The following is a 20094-nucleotide window of genomic DNA, read 5'->3' on the forward strand; positions in this document are numbered from 1 at the left end:
AAGCTTTAACCAAAGACTATCTACTATTGACCTCACCCTATTCCTAAGAGGTCTGTAAGGGGCGTGCATAAGAGCACCAGCGTGCCTACTGTTCCTGTCCTATTGTTTCCTTTCGTTATATCCAATTAATTTAGTTATTACATACTCATACTTATATATATATACATACATATATATATATATGTTTTCTGAGGTTTTCGCGGGTGTTTGTATGTAGGTCTTTGGTTATTCGGGTTTTCTCCCGCGTAAAATTGGAAGTGTCTTGGTGACGTTTCGACGAAGTCTCATTCGTCATCTTCAGGCTTCAGCTTCGTGCTTCGTGCTTCTGGGAGCAATGTGTGATTGCTCCCAGAAGCACGAAGCTGAAGCCTGAAGATGACGAATGAGACTTCGTCGAAACGTCGCCAAGACACTTCCAATGTTACGCGGGAGAAAACCCGAATAACCAAAGACACACACACACACACACATACATACACACACACACACACACACATATATATACATTATAGTTATTTCATGCTTACGCTTATATATACTGTGTGACAAAATAAATAAATAAATAAATAAATGTAATTTTTTTTAAAGCAAAACAAAATCGGAGAAAAACAGTGCCGAATCACTTCTATTTTGTTGCAACAAAAATTATGTGGAAAGTTAACTATTAACTGAGCTCATCTTCCTTCTCTTCCCTTCCACCTTTCCTAGCATCAGAACCTTCTTCAAAGAGTTGGGATTTTCCATAATAGCAATAGCATTTAGACTTATATACCGCTTCACAGTGCTTTCCAGCCCTCTCTAAGCGGTTTTCAGAGTCAGCATATTTGCCCCCAACAATCTGGGTCCTCATTTTACCCACCTCGGAAGGATGGAAGGCTGAGTCAACCTTGAACCTGGTGAGATTTGAACTGTCAAACTGCTGTCAATTGGCAGCCAGCAAAATGGATTCCTGCATTCTAACTATTTTGCCCCCACGGCTCTTAATGTGCCTGATGTAGGATAATTTGAGCCTGGTCACTTATGTCTCAGGACTCTGGGTTGATGTATTCAATGATCCATCCATTTGTTTTCTTCACTGTCCGAGGTATTCTCTGGAGTCTTCTCCACACGTCATCCTTAGCGAAGCGTGCAAACCTGTGTCTGCATTTCCTGCGTCGGATGAGGAGAGCACATCTTTCTCCTCCTGTCCTGGCCACTTTTTACAGAGGCACGATGGAGACCATTTTAACAAACTGCATCTCTGTTTGGTTTGGTGGCAGCAGCTCCTCAGGTAGAAAGTCCATACAGAGAGTGGTGAGGACAGCGGAGAAGATTATAGGAAGCTCGCTTCCTGTTATTCAGGATGCTGCTTATAAGCGTTATGTGCTCAGAGCTCAAAGCATTGTTAGAGACCCCACACACCGCATTCATGGTCTATTTCTATTGCTCCCCTCTGGGAGGGGGTTTCGAAGTATTTCTGGCAGGACTCCCAGATTCTGTAACAGCTTTGTTCCCTCTGCCATCCATCTGGTAAACTCGCAAGATTCGTTTTTTTCGCCCTGTACATACATCCCAACTAGACTGTGTTGTTTCTCTGTGTCACATAATCTATGTGGGTATATGCATAATTTTGTATTTATTTATTTTTTCATGTTTATGTAGTGTATATTGGAGGTGGTGGTGGTGTAACCTTGAACAGTCATTAAACGAAGTGTTGCAAGTTTGAGACTTCCTGTATATGCAGGAAGCAGGAAGCAGAGGGATTGCTGGTACTTGGTGTCACGCGCTTTTAGAAGCACCTGCGTTTGTAAATACTATTGTTGTGACCTGCTCCCCAGGGCAAACCTTTCAGAGCCAAATGAAGAAGCAGGTGTTCAATGACGTGTTTTTGGGCTGAGGTTTATCGAAGTGTATCTCCTGCCTCACTGGACAGGAGGTGAATTCACATGTATGAGTGGGTTGCAGGCAGGGGTGGGCTTCAAAAATTTTAGCAAGGGGGTCTCTGCCTGGTTGCTGGGTGAGTGTGGCCATGGTGGGCGTGGCCTAGTTGGCCTGTCTACTCATTTTATCGCCCTCGGAAGGTTGACTCAGTCTTCAATCCTTCTAAGTTTGGTAAAATGAGGACCCAGATTGTTGGGGGCAATAGGCTGACTCTGTAACCCACTCAGGAGAGTTTGATAAAGCACTGTGAAGCGGTATATGTCTATTGCTATTTTCCTTCCTTCCTTCCTCCCCACCCCTTTCAGTGGTTAGAATGCAGTACTGAAGGTTCATTCTGCCCACTGCCAGCAGTTCGATCCTCACCGGCTCAAGGTTGACTCAGCCTTCCATCCTTCTGAGTGGTAAAATGAGGACCCAGATGGTTGGGGGGGATAGGCTGACTCTGTAACCCACTTAGAGAGGGCTGTAAAGCACTGTGACGTGGTATATAAGTCTATTGCTATCTTCCTTCCTCCCTCCCTCCCTCCCTCCCTCCCTCCCTGTGGTTAGAATGTAGTATAACAACAACAGAGTTGGAAGGGACCTTGGAGGCCTTCTAGTCCAACCCCATGCCCATGCAGGAAACCCTACACCATTTCAGAAAAATGGTTATCTAATATTGCAGGCTGAATTCTAACTGCCCACTGGCAGCAGTTCAAATCTCACCAGGTTCAAGGTCGACTCAGCCTTCCATCCTTCTGAGGTTAGTAAAATGAGGCCCCAGATTGTTGGGGGCAAGAGGCTGACTCTGTAAAACTGCTTAGAGAGGGCTGTAAAAGCACTATGAAGCAGTATATAAGTCTAAAGGCTATTGCTCTTTGTGACCTTCCAAGCTATCTTCCAACCAACGAAGTCCATGGGGCAAGCAGGATTTATTTAACAATTGCAGCGATTCCTTGACAACCATGATGAAAAGGTCATAAAATTGGCTGCGATTCACTTAACAACCACACTGAGCGGCAACAGAAATTCTGGTCCCAATTTTGGTTGTAAGTCAAGGACCACCTGTACCGTGTTAAGGAAAAAAAAAAAAAAACAGAAACCAACAGAGTACGAAAAAAGTGATATATTTTCATTGAGAAATAAATAAATTATGTATCACACACGCACACACGAGTGAAAGTTATATGAAATGTAACCTGGGTGATTCTCATTCATTTGTGAATTCGGTGGGGTGAAAAAAGGACTTTGCAGAACAATGGCTTAAGCATTTCTCTCTTCGGGCAATATATACTCCAGTCCTAAATGCTGGAAAATCTCTTCCTCGGAGGCAGCAGGCAGGAAAATTTTCTGAAGGACAGGCAAATAAATAAAAAAATACATATATGTTAATCGATCAGTGAAAAGCTCTCTCTTTTTTGGGGGGCATCCTGTCCAAGACTTGGCAAATTGCCCATCGCTAAATACATATGACCGCTAATACATGTATAAAGGTAAAGGTAAAGGTTGCCCTCGCACATTATGTGCTAGTCGTTCCCGACTCTAGGGGGCGGTGCTCGTCTCCGTTTCAAACCTGAAGAGCCAGCGCTGTCCAAAGACGTCTCCGTAGTCGTGTGGCCGGCATGATTCAATGCCAAAGGCGCACGGAACGCTGTTCCCTTCCCGCCAAAGGTGGTCCCTATTTTTCAACTTGCATTTTTTACCTACTTTCGAACTGCTAGGTTGGCAGAAGCTGGGACAAGTAACGGGAGCTCACCCTGTTACGCGGCGCTAGGGATTCGAACCGCTGAACTGCCAACCTTTCGATCGACAAGCTCAGCGTCTTACCCTTGTACTTGTGCATGTATACTTGTGCACAAACAAGGACTTTATTCACAGCTTGTGCTAAACCAGTTTTTAATTGTATTGGTTGGAGAACTCATGATTGGCAAACTGAGATGGCTGTGTTTCAGAGCAAGACCAGCCAAAAATTAATAAATTATTTATTTATTTATTCAATCATTCATTCAGGATGGTGCCCCTAGCTGTGAAGCTGATCGTCTCCCACTTGGAAGGTTGAGAGTTCAATCCTAGGTTAATGGCAGATAGTTCTCTCCCCGGGCGCAAAGAAAAAAAAAATATCTGCTGTGAACTCTTGCCTAGGTGTCAGGAAGGGCATCCGGCCCATAAATGCTCAGCTCCATCCAGTTGCCCTGACTCTATCCTGGATTAAGGGATTACAGGGTCATAAAAGGGAATTTTACTTATTTCTTTATAACGTTTATTGGTGCCTATTTTATCACAAGGTATCTCTGGGCAGCTTACACTCTATATCATCTCAATCTCGGTCTGTCTCTATTACTATCACTATCTCTGTCTTTACACCCACCCCCACCCCCACCCACCCCCACCCCCACAAATAAATTAATACCAACTGCTAAAATCTGCTAAAATCCTATTACAAATGGGGATGGTGGGGGCAGGACAGTGGGGAGGTGGGACCTGCTGTTACTCGATCAACTACTTCCACTGTGATGCTCCCCCCAATGGGGGTCCCAAGTTAACCGGCCAAGCCAGGTCTTCAGGCCCTTGCAAAAGGTCAGGAAGGTTAGGGGAGAGGAGGGGAGCAAGATGATCCAGATGGATTCTCTTTCTAGGTGATTTGGTACCATCAAAGGGCCCGGAGCTTGTCTTTATGAGCTTCTGGGTACACAGACATGTCACAACTGCAGGAATGGGAAGTTCAGAGTTTAATGAAGGAGACTCAAACAACCCCATGGTCGAAGCCAGGAGGACTTATGGAGGCAGATCAGGAGAAGAACCAGGGCTTCTAAGTGAAAGTGTCTATGGAGCTTCTCAGTCATCCGAGTCAACTGAACTTGGTTTTTCTCTGAAGACGTTTCGCTTCTCATCCAAGAAGCTTCTTCAATTCTGTGCATAGCCAAATGTCTATGGAGCTTCTCAGTCATCCAGGCCATGGTTGTCCCAAAGGTGCTTTTTCAAGAGGCAACTGGACTTTCTGGTTTTTCTTTGAAGACGTTTCGCTTCTTGTTTTCATTCCCCACCATCTGGGAATTCTGGGAGATAGAAGTCCACCCATCTTAAAATTGCTAAGGCTGAGAAACCCTATCGTAGAGAAGAACCGCATCTTCTTCAGAGTTGAAGAAGCTTCTTGGATGAGAAGTGAAACGTCTTCAAAGAAAAACCAGAAAGTCCAATTGCCTCCTGAAAAAACCACCTTTGGGACAACCATGACCTGGATGACGGAGAATCTCTACAGACTTTTAGCTACACAATTTGGGATGAACACCCTTGGAATGGTGTGGGAGTAGGAATGGATTTCCAGAGGAAAAATTGCAGGTGACAGGAACCATTTGCATTACTCAGGTGACCCTGAGGATGGAGATAAACCCCCAAGTGGCCTCAATGACCCCCTAAAAGGAGCCTGCAAGGAGTATCAATGCAGTCTGTTATTAACAGCAGCTGCTTGCAATTACTGCAGGTTCAAGTCCCACCAGGCCCAAGGTTGACTCAGCCTTCCATCCTTTATAAGGTAGGTAAAATGAGGACCCAGATTGTTGGGGGGGCAATAAGTTGACTTTGTATATAATATACAAATGGATGAAGACTATTGCTTGACATAGTGTAAGCCGCCCTGAGTCTTCGGAGAAGGGCGGGATATAAATGCAAATAAATAAAAAAAATTCCTTCCGTTCCCCACCATCCTAACAGAGGTGAAGAAGCTTCTTGGATGAGAAGCAAAACGTCTTCAAAGAAAAAGCAGGAAGTCCAGTTGCCTCCTGAAAAAAACCACCTTTGGGACATCTAAGCGCAAGATTTCCTTGGCATTTGTGCACCAGAATTTGTATCCAGGTCTCACAAACTCTGATCAAAACTCACAACTACCTCTTCAAATGACACCATCTGCCCTGAATCTTTCCAGAACAACAACAACAACAAAAACGTCTATTATCCAAGGGTGACAAATCCAAAGTCCTTCCTTCCTGAGATATTTGCTCCAGGGACCCCTTACCTGCTCCAGGTGAAAGAGGCCATGGCTGTTGAGGGTCATCTTCTTCTCCCGCTTAGAGAAACGGCGGAGGTCTCGTTCAAAATTCTGGGAAGGGAAAGGGAAGGAAATTAAAGAACTTAGTCCTGACTAAAGCACCAAGAGGATTCCCATTATTAATAAAGGCTCCTCCAAATGTGAAATAGTTGGGAATGGAGGAGTTTGCCTGACCCATCTCTGAAAGATGACCTGCTCCCTCCCAAACTTTGAATCGGTTTTAGAAGGCTGGGGATGAATTTGGCATTTCTAGGAATCCCAGGCTACTGAAGATCTCAAATTAGATGTTAACTTTGGTTGCTAGTGAGGAGGAATAAAGCCGGAAACAGGTACTTCAAATATCCAAGTAGGAAAGCTTTGAAAATTAACAAGATGATAACCAGATAATTAAAGAATTAGAGAAACTCTTTTGCCTTCTTGTAATTGCAATCCATTATTCCATGCACTCTGGAACAAATGAGAACAGCCTTAGGTAGTGGTGTGTTGTTGTTTTTTTACAGTTATCTGAATTAAATGTCTTTTTTTTTTTAAATTTTCACCTTAGTTCTTTAACTTATCCATTCTGAACTTGATTTTAGTCTTCTGCAGTATTACAGAAGGAAAATGCCTAAGATTCCTTCCTCTGCAGGAGATTGTGTTGAATTTGAGAAAAGAAAGGGAATATCTCAAAAAACAAACAAGTGAAAGACGGGAAATTCTATTACAGGCTTGTAAAATAGAATCGACTCTTAATCCTTCGTACAAACATTCCAGGAAGAAGAAAGCCGAGCGTTTCAAAGAGATCCTGGCCAAGAATTCAATAACAATGGAGGCCCAGAGGGTTCCTATTTCAATCCCAACATTCGGTACTCTAAGCTCTGGTCCTTCGACAAACGGAAATTCCTACTTTCGAGAAAGCCTGGATGAATCTTTCTTCCACTCCGCAGTTGAAGGGACTTGACCTTCCCTCAAAAGGGTTGCAGAAGGACTGGAGTCTAAAGGTTAAAAGGAACTCTTTGCCTGCAGGAGCCTGTCCTAGCATCTCCAGGTAAACTCTCCCCCCACAAAAAAATAAAAACAAAAACAAAACCTGGCTGGAAATTTTGGATGGAATGGAGGAAAAGAAAGAGAAAGAAAAAGAGAAGACAGAGAGAAAGAGAGACACATACACAGAGAGACTGCCCCCAAATTTGGAGTCCTAGTTAATTTGACATCCCAAATACCTGCATGGTTTAACTACAGGATGGATGGATGGATGGAGATAGATAGGTACTGGTAGATAGATAGATAGATAGATAGATAGATAGATAGATAGATAGATAGATAGATAGATAGATAGATAGATAGATAGAGTTGAGTAGATATACAGATACACAAATATAGATAAATAAGATAGATGGTTGGTTGGTAGGTAGGGAGATAGCTAAATAGTTGATAAGATATATAGACACACAGATAGATAGATGATAGAGATAGGTAGGTAGGTAGGTAGATAGTTGATTAGATATGTAGACACAGATATAGATAGATGATAGGTAGGTAGGTAGGTAGATAGTTGATTAGATATATAGACTCACAGATATAAATACAAGATAGAGGTAGGTAGGTAGATAGATAGATAGATAGGCAGGCCTGCTCCCCAATTTGGAGTCCTAGTTAATTTGACATCCCAAATACCTGCATGGTTTAACTACAGGATGGATGGATGGATATAGATAGATAGATAAATAGCTACCTAGCTAGATAAGATAGATAGATAGATAGATAGATAGATAGATAGATAGATAGATAGATAGATAGATAGATAGATAGATAGATAGATAGATAGATAGATAGATAGATAGATAAGGCCCTGCTCCCCAATTCGGACTCCTACTTCATTTGACATCCCAAATACCTGCATGAAAAGCTCCTTAGGAACCAACCTTTCCCCCAAGATCACGTCCAAATGAACACGAAACCACCCCAAGCTCAGACCCAGGAGCCAGCCCCACGTGGAACTCACCCGTGAGCCGGTCCAGCCGAGCAAAGCAAACGGAAACTGGCTGTAGGGGGTCACAACCAAGTCCACCCGCACAGCTTTCCGGGGACAGGAGGACGTGCCAGACCCCACCGAAGGGCCAAGCTCCTGAACACCAGAAGCGGCGCCTGGATGGCTTCCAGCAGGGTCCCCGAGATGGAAGATGGAGAGGCAGCGTTCGAAGTGGTCCATGGTGCTCGAACCGCCGCTAACCCACAGCTCTTCGTCTTCGAGGGAGGGGAGGCTGCTTTGGTGGAAACTGTGATACAGCAAGAAGCCCTGAGGAGAGAGAGCATCCCAAAGAATACGTTATTTTAACTTTTGTTTTAATTTGTATATTGTACTGTTTTTTTAATCTGGCTGCACACCGCCCTGAGTCCTTCGGGAGAAGGACGGGTATAAAAATCTAAATAATAAATAAATAATAAAATAAATAAGACGATAATTGCGTCCTCGACTTACAGCCGTTCGTTTAGCGACCATTCGAAGTTACAACGTCAATGAATAAAACGATTCATGACCAGTTTTTCACACACTCACGATTGCTGTAGCATTCCCCCCTGGTCACATGACCACAATTTGGGCACTTGGCAACCGGGAGGGATTTATGGCAATTCATAGTTTTATGATGGTCGCGGTATCCCTGGGTCATGTGATGATTCTGTTGTTTTATTGGCTGTGAACCGCCCTGAGTCCTTCGGGAGATGGGCGGTATACAAATATAATAAATAATAATAATAATAATAATAATTCCCCTTTTGCAACCTCCGGACAAGCAAAGTCAATGGGGAAGCCGGATGTCAAGGTTCCAGAAAAACCTCTTCTGCATAAAAAAAACTCAGAAGCCGTTGTCTTTCAGAGTTCTTTACTAGCATGAGGAAACTGGCACACGATGAGTGAAATTCCAAAACTGAAACTTCCGGATTCTTTTCCCAGTTATACAAACCCCAAGAGTCCCACCCCCCTGACCCCTTTGCCGGTCACGTGGTCCCACGTTCTCCCAGTTCATTCAAATATCTTCCCGCCACTCCTCCTGCAGATGTGAACACCATCCGACCTTGACCGCTTGAAGAATGTTACCATACCCCTCAGCCCCCCTTCTTCCCCTCAGGGGAAAAAATGTGGCAGCGTCTGGAACCCTAAGGCCTAGTATGGTTTCCAGGCCTGACACCGGATTCACTTAACGACTGTGTGACTAATTTAAAAACCGCAGTGATTCGGTCAACACAGGTGGCAAGAAAGGTCCTAAAATGGGGCAAACCTCCCTTGACAAATGTCTCGCTTAGCAACATAACGGTTGGGCTCAACTGCGGTCATAAATCAAGGACTATATCTATAGAGGTTAATCTTTCCCTTGAAGCTATTCTCCAAAGCATCAGAAGGCCAGACAAGGAACAATGGATGGAAACTGAACAAGGAGAGATTCAACCTGGAAATAAAGAGACATTTTCTGATTGAGAGCAATCAAACCCATGGAACAGAAGTTGCCTTCGGAAGTTGTGGGAGCTTCATCCCTGGAGGCTTTCAAGAAGAGATTGGACTGCCATCGGTCAGAAAAGGTGTAGGGTTTCCTGCTTGGGTGGGGGGTTGGACTAGATAACCTACAAGGTCCCTTCCAACTATTCTATTCCTATTCCTAATTCTTATTCCTAATTCTTGTTCTTTTCTATTCTATGGGCTGCCGCAGAGAGGAGGAAGGGGGTCAAGCTATTTTCCAAAGCACCCAAAGGCCAGACAAGGAATAACGGATGGAAACTGAACAAGGAGAGAGATTCCACCTGGAAATAAGGAGGAATTTTCTGACAGTGAGAACAATCAACCCATGGAACAGAAGTTGCCTTCAGAAGTTGTGGGAGCTTCATCCCTGGAAGCTTTCGAGAAGAGACTGGACTGCCATCTGTCAGGAATGGTGTAGGGTCTGCTTGGGCTGGGGGTTGGACTAGATGACCTACAGGATCCCTTCCAGTTCTGTTAATCTATATCTGTTTGGCAAGCCCTTCCCCTGCAGATCTGTGACTTCCGTGCAACTTTTAAAAGAAACCTACGTTTGCTGCTTCCGCTCGTGCTCAGATCTGTCCGTTTTGATAGATTCTCCCATTTTGCATTCACCCCTTGGCTTACCTGCCTATCCAGGATACCGATGATTTTGGGCAAGAGTCCCATTTCTTCACCTTCGGAAGCATGGGTGATGAGGAGGTCCACATCATGGCCGCATGACTTCCCTCTGTTGACGGGGGGGGGGGAGGGGAAGACAGACGGTCGCAACAAATTTCTGGCCAAGTTTCGCTTTTATCGGCATTTAACATTGTTAGCAGTGCTAGTAGTTGCTGCGACAACCCCCCATTGGTTGGATTCAGACAAAAATAATCATAATCAAATTATTACTAGTGACTAGCAGTACTAAGCCAAGGAGGAAAAGGTGGGAGGTAGATTTGCAACGGCAGTAGGGAATATAAAGAAAAGACATTGATGATTTAAGGTGTGTCCACTTTACCTGCCTGTTTGTGGTGCACCCGCTTTGCAAAGCAGTAAATAAAATTACCTTTGTTTTCTCTTGGGAGTTTTGGCTGGGGGCAACAGTTTTATTTCAAAACTAGACAACAAATCCCACAAAATCTATTCACCTCCTAAATCCTCCGGTCAGCGTGACTGTCGCTCCAGGCAGAATCTGCTCAATCACCTGGCGGACCACCTGGCTGATGGCCTCGGCTTCCCAGAGCTCCACGGGGGTATTGAGGTCTTCATAATGAAGAAGTCCTGCATAGGAGAGGACAGGAGAGAAGGAGAGGAGAGGAGAGGGGAGGAGAGGAGAGGAGGAGGAGGAGGAGGAGAAGAGGAAGAAGAGGAGGAGGAGGAGAAGAGGGAGGAGGAGGAGAATAAGAGGAGGAGGAGAAGGGGAAGAAGAGGAATGAGAAAGAAGAGAAGGAGGAGAAGGGGAATAAAAAGGAGGAGGTGAAGAAGAAGAAGAGGAGGAGGAGGAGGAGGAGGAAAAGAAGGAGGAGAAGGAGGAGGAGGAGGAGGAGGAGGAGGAGGAGGAGGAGGAGAAGAAGAAGAAGAAGAAGAAGAAGAAGAAGAAGAAGAAGAAGAAGAAGAAGAAGAAGAAGAAGAAGAAGAAGAAGAAGAAGAAGAAGAAGAAGAAGAAGAAGAAGAAGAAGAAGAAGAAGAAGAACCCAAGTCATCAAGAGGCAACCGATGACCATCCGGAACAAGCTGTTCTATGCCAGATGGACAGAAACGGAGTTTAAGGACCAGGGTTCGTATTTCGACATTTCCAAAAACACTTCTATAAAAAGCCTTACAGAATTATACGAACATTTTATGTTAAATCTTTTAAAACTGTTTATTACAAAAAGCCCTAATCAAGCAGGATTTTAGAGGTGAACATTTGACTGGCTAGTCTGTGTGTGCAAGACAGAGATAGAAAGGTATCCTAATAAATTTTATAGATAGTAATCTATAAAATTTATTAGGACACCTTTCTATCTCTGTAGAATTTTATATAGCTCTAATAAATTTAATGTCTTAGTACATTAGTACATTAAATTTATTAAAGCTATATAAAACACTACTTTGATCAACTGGTTTAATGCTCATGCTTTTCAAGAAAAAAATTATTATGCATATAATTATGTTTTAAACAGCTACATCAAGCCAATCTTTCTAATACTTAACACAGCTAACCTTTCCCACCCCCCTCTTCAGTGGTGGGTTTTGAAATTCTTTACTACGGGTTCTGTGGGTGTGGCTTGGTGGCCATGGCATGGCTTGGTAGGCGTGGCAGGGGAAGGATACTGCAAAATCTCCATTCCCTCCCGATCAGCTGGGACTCCGGAGGCAGAGAATAGATGGGGGCGGAGCCAGTCAGAGGTGGTATTTGCCGGTTCTCCGAACTACTCAAAATTTCCGCTAACGGTTCTCCAGAACTGGTCAGAACCTGCTGAAACCCACCTCTGCCCCTCTCCTATTATAAAGCCCAAGACTCAATCCACACATATTGATGGAAAATCAAAATGGGAAAAAAGCCATTTTATACCAACTAATAAAAACCGCGTACAGGGATTGAGACTAAATTGATTCTGAATTTAATAACAGCAGCAAGACTGTTGATTGGACAATACTGGAAGAAAGAAGAGGTACCTACAATAGAAGAATGGATATTGAAAGTCATTAATTTGGCTGAGATGGCTAAAATCTCAGCTTTTCTGAAAGACAATACGCAGGAAAGATATTTAATTGAATGGAAAAAATGGATTGATTATCTACAAAACAGATATCAGATTAAGAAATATCAGATTGCCTTTGAATAATTAGGAAGTATTATTTTATGTAATGGGGAGGGGGTTGGGAGATGAAAAGATTTGGATGAGGTTAATTGGATTAGAAGGGAAAATTTTATTCTATGTTTGGTTTATGTATAACAATACCTTGTGATTGACCCGGGAAGCCGGGGGCGGGAAGGAGGAGGAAGGGGTTTTCTGGGAGGGAGGGGGGGGAAAAAGGGGGGGGAAAATGTTTTTGTTTCTTAAAACTTTTTCAATAAAAAAAAAACAAAACCTGCGGAATTATTTCTAAAGGCAGCTGCGCCAGAGAAGTGAACAATCTCACAGCTTAATGACATACTGAAGAATTTACTGCTCACCCCCCCAAAAAAACCCTTTGCAGTCAAGATATTGTCCACACACACACCCCTTTGAAACAAAATCATAACCAGCTTCTAATCATCTGCATCGTTGCTTCTAATATGGTGCCACCAAAGTGGCCTTCAAACAAACTAAATAAAAATGATTTTTATTTTGCCTGAATTACTCACCTGCTTGTTGTTCTTTGTTCAGTTTTATCTGGTGCAGCTGTAAGTCGGCGAGCGTCCGGAGTCCTTCCTGATACCACTGGCTGGCTATTTTTACCCCAATTCCAAAGATCTTCGTGAAAAGCTATGGAGAAAAAGAAATTCTTTAAAACACCTTCCCTGTTTGGGTAAGCAAAAGGCCCGTAATTCGACCATGTAACAGGCCAAGAATGCAGCAAGAAATGTGGGGTCCTTGGTACTCTCTGTTGTAACCCAGGCCCAAGTAGGTAGAAGTAAAAGTAGAAGTAGAGGACCCAGATTGTTGGGGGCAATAAGTTGACGTTGTATATAAATATACAAATAGGATGAAGACTATTGCTAACATAGTGTAAGCCGCCCTGAGTCTTCGGAGAAGGGCGGGATATAAATGCAAATAAATAAATAAAATAAAATAAAATTAAATTAAAAAAAGGAATCAGTTCAAAAACAAACAGACTTTATTAGAACGTCGTCCAAACTAAATCAAAGCAAATTCTTGATAATACAATTCTTCAGCCTTATCACCAACCTTGGTTTAATTAGGTAAACTGCCAAAGGCTTTTCTTGGCAAAAGTTCAAAAGCAGAAGATGCCGACAAGAAATAAATGCAGCAAAACAAGGAGCAAGGCTATCAACGTTGTTTTCCGACAAAGAGCCCAAATGCCATTGCTGGTCTTTTAAGCCTTATAGGACCTATTAGATTGTGTCGGCCAAATAGGTTGTAAAAAAAAAATGCTTATAAAAGGTTAAAAAAAGGCTCTGATGATCCTAGCTGAGCCGCATGATCGTCGGAACCTTTTTTTTTAACTTTTAAAAGCATTTTTTTACAACCTATTCGGATGATAGGTTGTAAAAAAATGCTTTTAAAAGTAAAAAAAAAAATCACGCGCCACAGTTGATCGCCCCCCTCCCTACACACGCTCTTCTACTTTTTTTTTAATTTATTTGCATTTATATCCCGCCCTTCTCCGAAGACTCAGGGCGGCTTACACTATGTTAGCAATAGTCTTCATTCTATTTGTATATTTATATACAAAGTCAACTTATTGCCCCCAACAATCTGGGTCCTCATTTTACCTACCTTATAAAGGATGGAAGGCTGAGTCAACCTTGGGCCTGGTGGGACTAGAACCCATGCCTACTTACCCCATGCCTCCTTTTGGTGTGCACTGCACGCGCGCACAGCTTGCATTTGGTGCATGGGGCACACTGCACATGTGGGTGGACGGCACGTATGCGCAGCCAGCAAACCGTTCACATTTCACCACTGATCCACAGGCTTCAATTAACATCTCTAGGCTAGCCAAGTGGCTTATAGCAGTAGGCTGAATCCAAGGAAAAGTTCTTAAAACTCCTTAAATAATTTTCATAAAAATAAAATTCAGGGACGGGGCCCCTCTAAAGTCGGCAGGTGGGCAAACTTTTGGTCCCGTGTACTTTGTATAATTTTGGGGGTGGGGGGGGAATCACTAGAGGTAGAAATAAGTTTCCTGAGCTATTGATCTGAATATAAAATATTCAGTGGCAATAGTTTTTTTTTTTTTACTCGGGGATTGAAATTTCAGCACATATCTTGACCTTAAAGTACACTGAGGACTAGAAACTTGCATTGGCACTCCAAAACTTAAGGAAGTTTCTCCCGAAACCAGCAGTGTGTTGTGTCTCGTCCGCTTTCGCCGCAGCCGGGGCCTTCTTATCTGCTTCCGAACGCTGAGGAATGTCCTAGTATGCCTCCCAGCCCCAGCCCTGGCTCCATGCCCAGACAGGCTGAAGAGGAGGAAGTACCTCCAGCTCCCAGCTCTGGCTCCATGCCCAGGCAAACGGAGCAACTAGACCCCTCCCCCTCCCCCACAGCATGTGAGCCTGAGGAAGGTCAATTGCCAACAGCTGCAGACTGGAGTGACCCTCGCTTCAGAAGAATTGATAGGCGGCGGTGACAGAAGGAAGGGAGGGGCAGGCCTGGATAAGTGCTGAGTCATGGAGCCACACCCCATGGCCTATATAAAGGATCTGCTTTCTGGCATTCTCTGAGTCAGGCAAAGTCTACCTTATCTTGCTGAAGTCACTTTCTGGTCTCCTGCCTGCCTTGAGAACTTTGCTAGGACTTTGGGCAGAGCTGCAGAGGCAAGCCTGATTCGGATTTCTCTGACCCGGCCGTCAGCGGAGGAGTGGGACACGACACAGTGCACCAGCAGGATTCAGGCAGTGAATCTCTGACAATAGTGATGCATGAAAAGCCACACCCCAAATTCCATGCCATGTGCTCCCCCCCCATCCAGCAGTAGCCATTGGCTGCACCTTCATCGTCCGGTATCTTTCCGATTGTCTGACTTTCTCCACCTCTGCAGACATCCCATCTTCCAGCATTTCCTGTTGTGAAGACACAAACAATACAGGTGGCCCTTGACTCACAACCACAATTGAGTCCCACATTTCCGTTGCTAAGCGAGACAGTGGTTAAGTGAATTTGACCCCATTTTACGACTTTCTTGCTACAGCTGTTAAGTGAATCACTGCAGTTATTAAGTTAGTAACACGGTTGTTAAGTGAAAAGTGAATCTGGCTTCCAGGAGGAGAAGAAGAAGGAGGAGGAGAAGGAGAAGGAGAAGAAAAAAGAGGGGGATAAGTAGGGGAGGAAGCAAAAGTAGTAATAGTAGTAATAGGAGGGAGAGGGGGAGAAAGAGGAGGATGGGGAGGAGGAGGAAAAGAAAAAGAGGAGGAGGATAAGTAGAGGAGGAAGCAAAAGTAGTAATAGTAGAAATAGGAGGGGGAGGAAGAGGAGGAGGAGGAGGAGGAAAGAAAAGGAGGAGGATAAGTAGGGGAGGAAGCAAAAGTAGTAATAGTAGAAATAGTAGGAGGGGGAGGAAGAGGAGGAGGAGGAAAAGAAAAAGGAGGAGGAGGATAAGTAGAGGAGGAAGCAAAAGTAGTAATAGTAGAAATAGGAGGAGGGGGAGGAAGAGGAGGAGGAGGAGGAAAAGAAAAAGAGGAGGAGGAGAAGTAGGGGGGGAAGCAAAAGTAGTAATAGGAGAAATAGGAGGGGGGGGAGGAAGAGGAGGAGGAGGAGGAGGAGGAAAAGAAAAAGAGGAGGAGGATAAGTAGAGGAGGAAGCAAAAGTAGTAATAGTAGAAATAGGAGGAGGGGGAGGAAGAGGAGGAGGAGGAGGAGGAAAAGAAAAAGAGGAGGAGGATAAGTAGGAGGAAGCAAAAGTAGTAATAGTAGAAATAGGAGGAGGAGGAAGAGGAGGAGGAGGAGGAGGAGGAAAGAAAAGAGGAGGAGGATAAGTAGAGGAGGAAGCAAAAGTAGTAATAGTAGAAATAGGAGGGGAGGAAGAGGAGGAGGAGGAAAGAAAAGGAGGAGGAGGATAAGTAGAGGAGGAAGCAAAAGTAGTAATAGTAGAAATAGGAGGAGGGGGAGGAAGAGGAGGAGGAGGAGGAAAAGAAAAAGAGGAGGAGGATAAGTAGAGGAGGAAGCAAAAGTAGTAATAGTAGAAATAGGAGGAGGGGGAGGAAGAGGAGGAGGAGGAGGAGGAGGAAAAGAAAAAGAGGAGGAGGATAAGTAGAGGAGGAAGCAAAAGTAGTAGTAGCAGTAGCAGGGGTGAAATCCAGCAGGTTCTGACAGGTTCTGGAGAACCGGTAGCAGAAATTTTTAGTAGTTCGGAGAACCGGCAAATATCACCTCTGGCTGGCCCCAGAGTGGAGAGGGAATGGGGATTTTGCAGTATCCTTCCCCTGCCATGCCCACAGAACCGCTAGTAAAAGAATTTGGATTTCAGCACTGAGTAGTAGTAGTAGTAGTAGTAGTAGAAACATTTTAAAGGAAAGGTGAAATACAAAGCAAGATGACAGACCAGGGGCACCACAATGCAAAACGAACAGGAAGGTCCCGATGCTCGAATGGGATCGGATGACGTGAGGGATTCCTCTACCTGGAGGATTCTCCGGGAATGCTCTCCAATGCAGGGCACGGTGTGGAGTTGCTGAATCCGCTCGACCTTCCAGGGCAGGGCCTTCAGCACCGAAGCCGCCCTGGAAAAGGCCAAGCTGCGAACGTCACTGCCACCGAATTTCGCCTCTTCCGCCATTATTTCGAGGGCATCCTAGCAAAAGGCAGACAGTAACGTTGGTGCAGGGAGGGACCTTTGTCCAGACCAAGTCCAAGCCCTCCAAAGAGGGTTCAAACCCTCAGACCAGCTGCTTCCTGTGGCTGAAATTCCCCCCCCCCACTAAAAATGACACCTGAAAACAAAACCCCTTTAAAAAGTCTGAAACGGAAAGGGGAATCCAGGTATTCCTCAACTTATGACCACAGTGGAGCACAACATTTCTGCTGGTGGCATTTTTTTTTATTACATGTTCGGCCAAACCGGTAGCATTTTTTACTACCGGTTCGGGCGAACCGGCCTGAAGCGGTAGCATTTCACCCTTGCACGTGTTCCATTCAAGATGGAAAGCACCAGGATTCAGGCATCAAACTATCTTGAGCCCGGCTTAGTCTCTATCCCCAACGTGGTTTATAGCTTGTGGCCATCATTGTGGCTGGGAATGGGGATCACAAAACAGGGTTTCTCCACATCAGCAACTTAACAACAACAACAACAGAGTTGGAAGGGACCTTGGAGGCCTTCTAGTCCCACCCCCTGCCCAGGCAGGAAACCCTACACCATCTCAGACAAATGGCTAGCCAATTTGTTTCTTAAAAACTTCCAGTGTTGGAGCATCCACAACTTCTGAAGGCAAGTGGTTCCACTTATTGATTGTTCTAACTGTCAGGAAATTTCTCCTTAGTTCTAAGTTGCTTCTCTCCTTGATCAGTTTCCACCCATTGCTTCTCGTTCTACCTTCAGGTGCTTTGGAGAACAGTCGGACTCCCTCTTCTCCCTCTTCTTTGTGGCAACCCCTAACCCCTCTGGTGGCTCAACAGGCTAATGCAGTCTGTTATTAACACAGCTGCCTGCAATTACTGCAGGTTCTAGTCCCACCAGGCCCAAGATTGACTCAGCCTTTCATCTTTTATAAGGTAGGTAAAATGAGGACCCAGATTGTTGGGGGCAATAAGTTGACTTTGTATAAATATACAAATAGGATGAAGACTATTGCTTGACATAGTGTAAGCCGCCCTGAGTCTTCGGAGAAGGGCGGGATATAAATGCAAATAAATTTTAAAAAAAAACTTGCTCAGCTAGGGAATTCTGGAGACTGAAGTCCAACACCCTCTCTAAGTTGTTGAGGTTGGCTGGTCTAGATTAAGTCACGTTACCGTGAGGGCAGAGTTGTGGTGCCGCAGGGGAGTCCGTCTCTGGCAGATGTAGGGAGCCACCTGGCCCTTTCCTTCTAGTGGCTCTGCAGGAGTGGCCACCTGGACAAAAGGGAACAGGGGAGACGCTTCGGAAGTGTCCAAGTCATCCTTCAATGAAAGCAAAGCCATCATAAACTTGCAAGCTTTTGCTCTGATTCGCATTCCAGCAAAGGCTCAGACAACATGGGAAGGAAGGGAGGGAGGGAGGGGAGAGAAAGAAAGGAGGGAGGGAGGGAGGAGAGAGAGAGAGAAAAAGAAGGGAGAAAAAGAAAAAAGGAAGGAAGGGAGGGATGGATGGAGGGAAATAGAGAGAAAGAGAAGGGGGAGAAAGAAGGAAGGAAGGGAGGGAGGGAGGGAAAGAGAGAGAAAGAGAAGGGAGAGAAAGAAGGGAGGGAGGGAGGAGAGAGAGAGAAAGAGAAGGGAGAGAAAAAAGGAAGGAAAGATAGAAGGAAAGAAAAGGAAGGAAGGAAGGAAGGAGAGAGAGAGATAGGGAAGGGAGAAAAAGAATGAAGGGGGGAGGGGAAGGGAAGGGAAGGAAAGGAAAGGAAAGGAAAGGAAAGGAAGAAGGGAGGGGAGGGGAGGGGAGGGGAGGAGAGGAGAGGAAAGGAAAGGAAAGGAAAGGAAAGGAAAGGAAAGGAACGGAAAGGAAAGGAAAGGAAAGGAGAAAAGATGGAAGGTAGGAAAGAGGGAATGAAGGAGGGAGGAAGACTTAAGACCAACCAACAATGGCTGGTTCAAACACCACAGGTTGTGTTGCTTAAGCCACAGTATTAGTACACCCAATACCCAGTACCAACTCCTACTTTGGTTCACACAGAATACTGCGTCAAATGAAATAAATCTTCATCAAGGAAGACCACTAAGTTTTTCTCACTATCTTTTCTTTCACTCAGGGATGATCTCCTTTGGGGTCAAGACTAAAAGTCGGCTTGGCCCATCCCTGAAGGACTCAGGTTGAGCAGAGCCAGATGGAAGACATACAGGTGAAAGGCTACAGCCTGGCTCTTAAAAGACAACCCCAAAATGCTTTCGTACCTTCAATCGGTGCCTGGGTTCAATCTCAACGGGCCGCCCGCCACTCATGCTCTCCGTGAACCAGCTGAGATCCAGCAGAGCTGGCCCATCTCCTACAGCTTCGGCAGGTGGCCTCCCGTTCTTCTTCAGCCACTCAACCACCTCGTCTCCAGAATTGCCTTCGGACACAATGTGAGTCACTTTCTCACTAAGACCAGAAAGCAAAGATTTATGGAGCTGGGAATGTGTCAGTCACAGGTTGAGGCTTAGATGAGGCCAGCTCTAGGCTTCACTCTCTTGGCTTCAAAGAATGGGGGGGGGGGAGACAGTCAGGTTACTTAGGTGCAAATAGAAATGCATACTATTTCCATAGCGAGGAAGATAAAAGCTGGAATGGTTCAGCTGAGTTCGTTTATGTTCTTATTTGGATATCATTTCTGGAATTTGTGCTTGTGAAGAAAAACAAAATGAAACTTTTGAGCTTGCTCAGAGTTTGTGCAGTAGAAACCCCTTATCCCAGGGGTGAAATGTAAAATTTGTTACTACCGGTTCTGTGGGCGTAGCTTGGGGGTGGTGGGGTAATGTAACTGGGTGGGCACAGCCAACTTTTTTTTTTTTACTTTTAAAAGCATTTTTTTTAAAGCCGAGGAGGTTGTAGAAAAAAATGCTTTTAAAGGCCTCTGACGATCCCAGCTGGGTTGCCTGATCCCCAGAACCCTTTAAAAGCATTTTTTTACAGTTTCTTTGGCTGAAGAGTGTAGAAAAAATGCTTTTAAAAGCCTCTGACAATCCCAGCTGAGCTGTGCTATCATCAGAGGCTTTTAAAAAAACTTTTAAAAGCATTTTTTCGGCCGAAGAAAAAATGCTTTTAAAAGTTAAAAAAAAAAAAAGCCTCTGACGATCGTGTGGCTCAGCTGGGCATGGGATGGGGGAGGCATTTTTGCTACCGGTTCTCGGAACCACCTGCCACCATCACTACCGGATTGGGTGATCCGGTCCGAACTGGGAGCATTTCAC

General features: G+C 44.7%; 1 protein-coding gene across 6 annotated transcripts in view; it reads right to left on the reverse strand.

Annotated features, from left to right (window-relative positions):
• Positions 1–20094, reverse strand: part of POLM (DNA polymerase mu) — a 35217-nt gene that overhangs the window by 11627 nt on the left and 3496 nt on the right. The window contains exons 3-12 of one of the 6 annotated variants that reach the window (XR_009156490.1): positions 19099–19285; positions 18025–18171; positions 16694–16864; positions 15067–15138; positions 12754–12874; positions 10568–10700; positions 10065–10167; positions 7929–8222; positions 5912–5995; positions 3099–3249 (exon numbers count right to left, since the gene is read on the reverse strand). Coding sequence is in view for 5 of the 6 variants with exons in the window: in XM_058194519.1 (XP_058050502.1) it covers positions 3163–3249; positions 5912–5995; positions 7929–8222; positions 10065–10167; positions 10568–10700; positions 12754–12874; positions 15067–15138; positions 16694–16864; positions 18025–18171; positions 19099–19285 (1399 nt within the window). In the remaining variant the exon portion in view is untranslated. Of the gene's footprint in view, positions 1–2487; positions 3250–5911; positions 5996–7928; positions 8223–10064; positions 10168–10567; positions 10701–12753; positions 12875–15066; positions 15139–16693; positions 16865–18024; positions 18172–19098; positions 19286–20094 lie in introns of those variants that run through there. The other 5 variants (XM_058194520.1, XM_058194519.1, XM_058194518.1 and 2 more) reach the window with 5 other exon arrangements.

The sequence above is a fragment of the Ahaetulla prasina genome, chromosome 9, assembly GCF_028640845.1.
Source record: "Ahaetulla prasina isolate Xishuangbanna chromosome 9, ASM2864084v1, whole genome shotgun sequence".
Classification (NCBI taxonomy): Eukaryota; Metazoa; Chordata; class Lepidosauria; order Squamata; family Colubridae; genus Ahaetulla; species Ahaetulla prasina.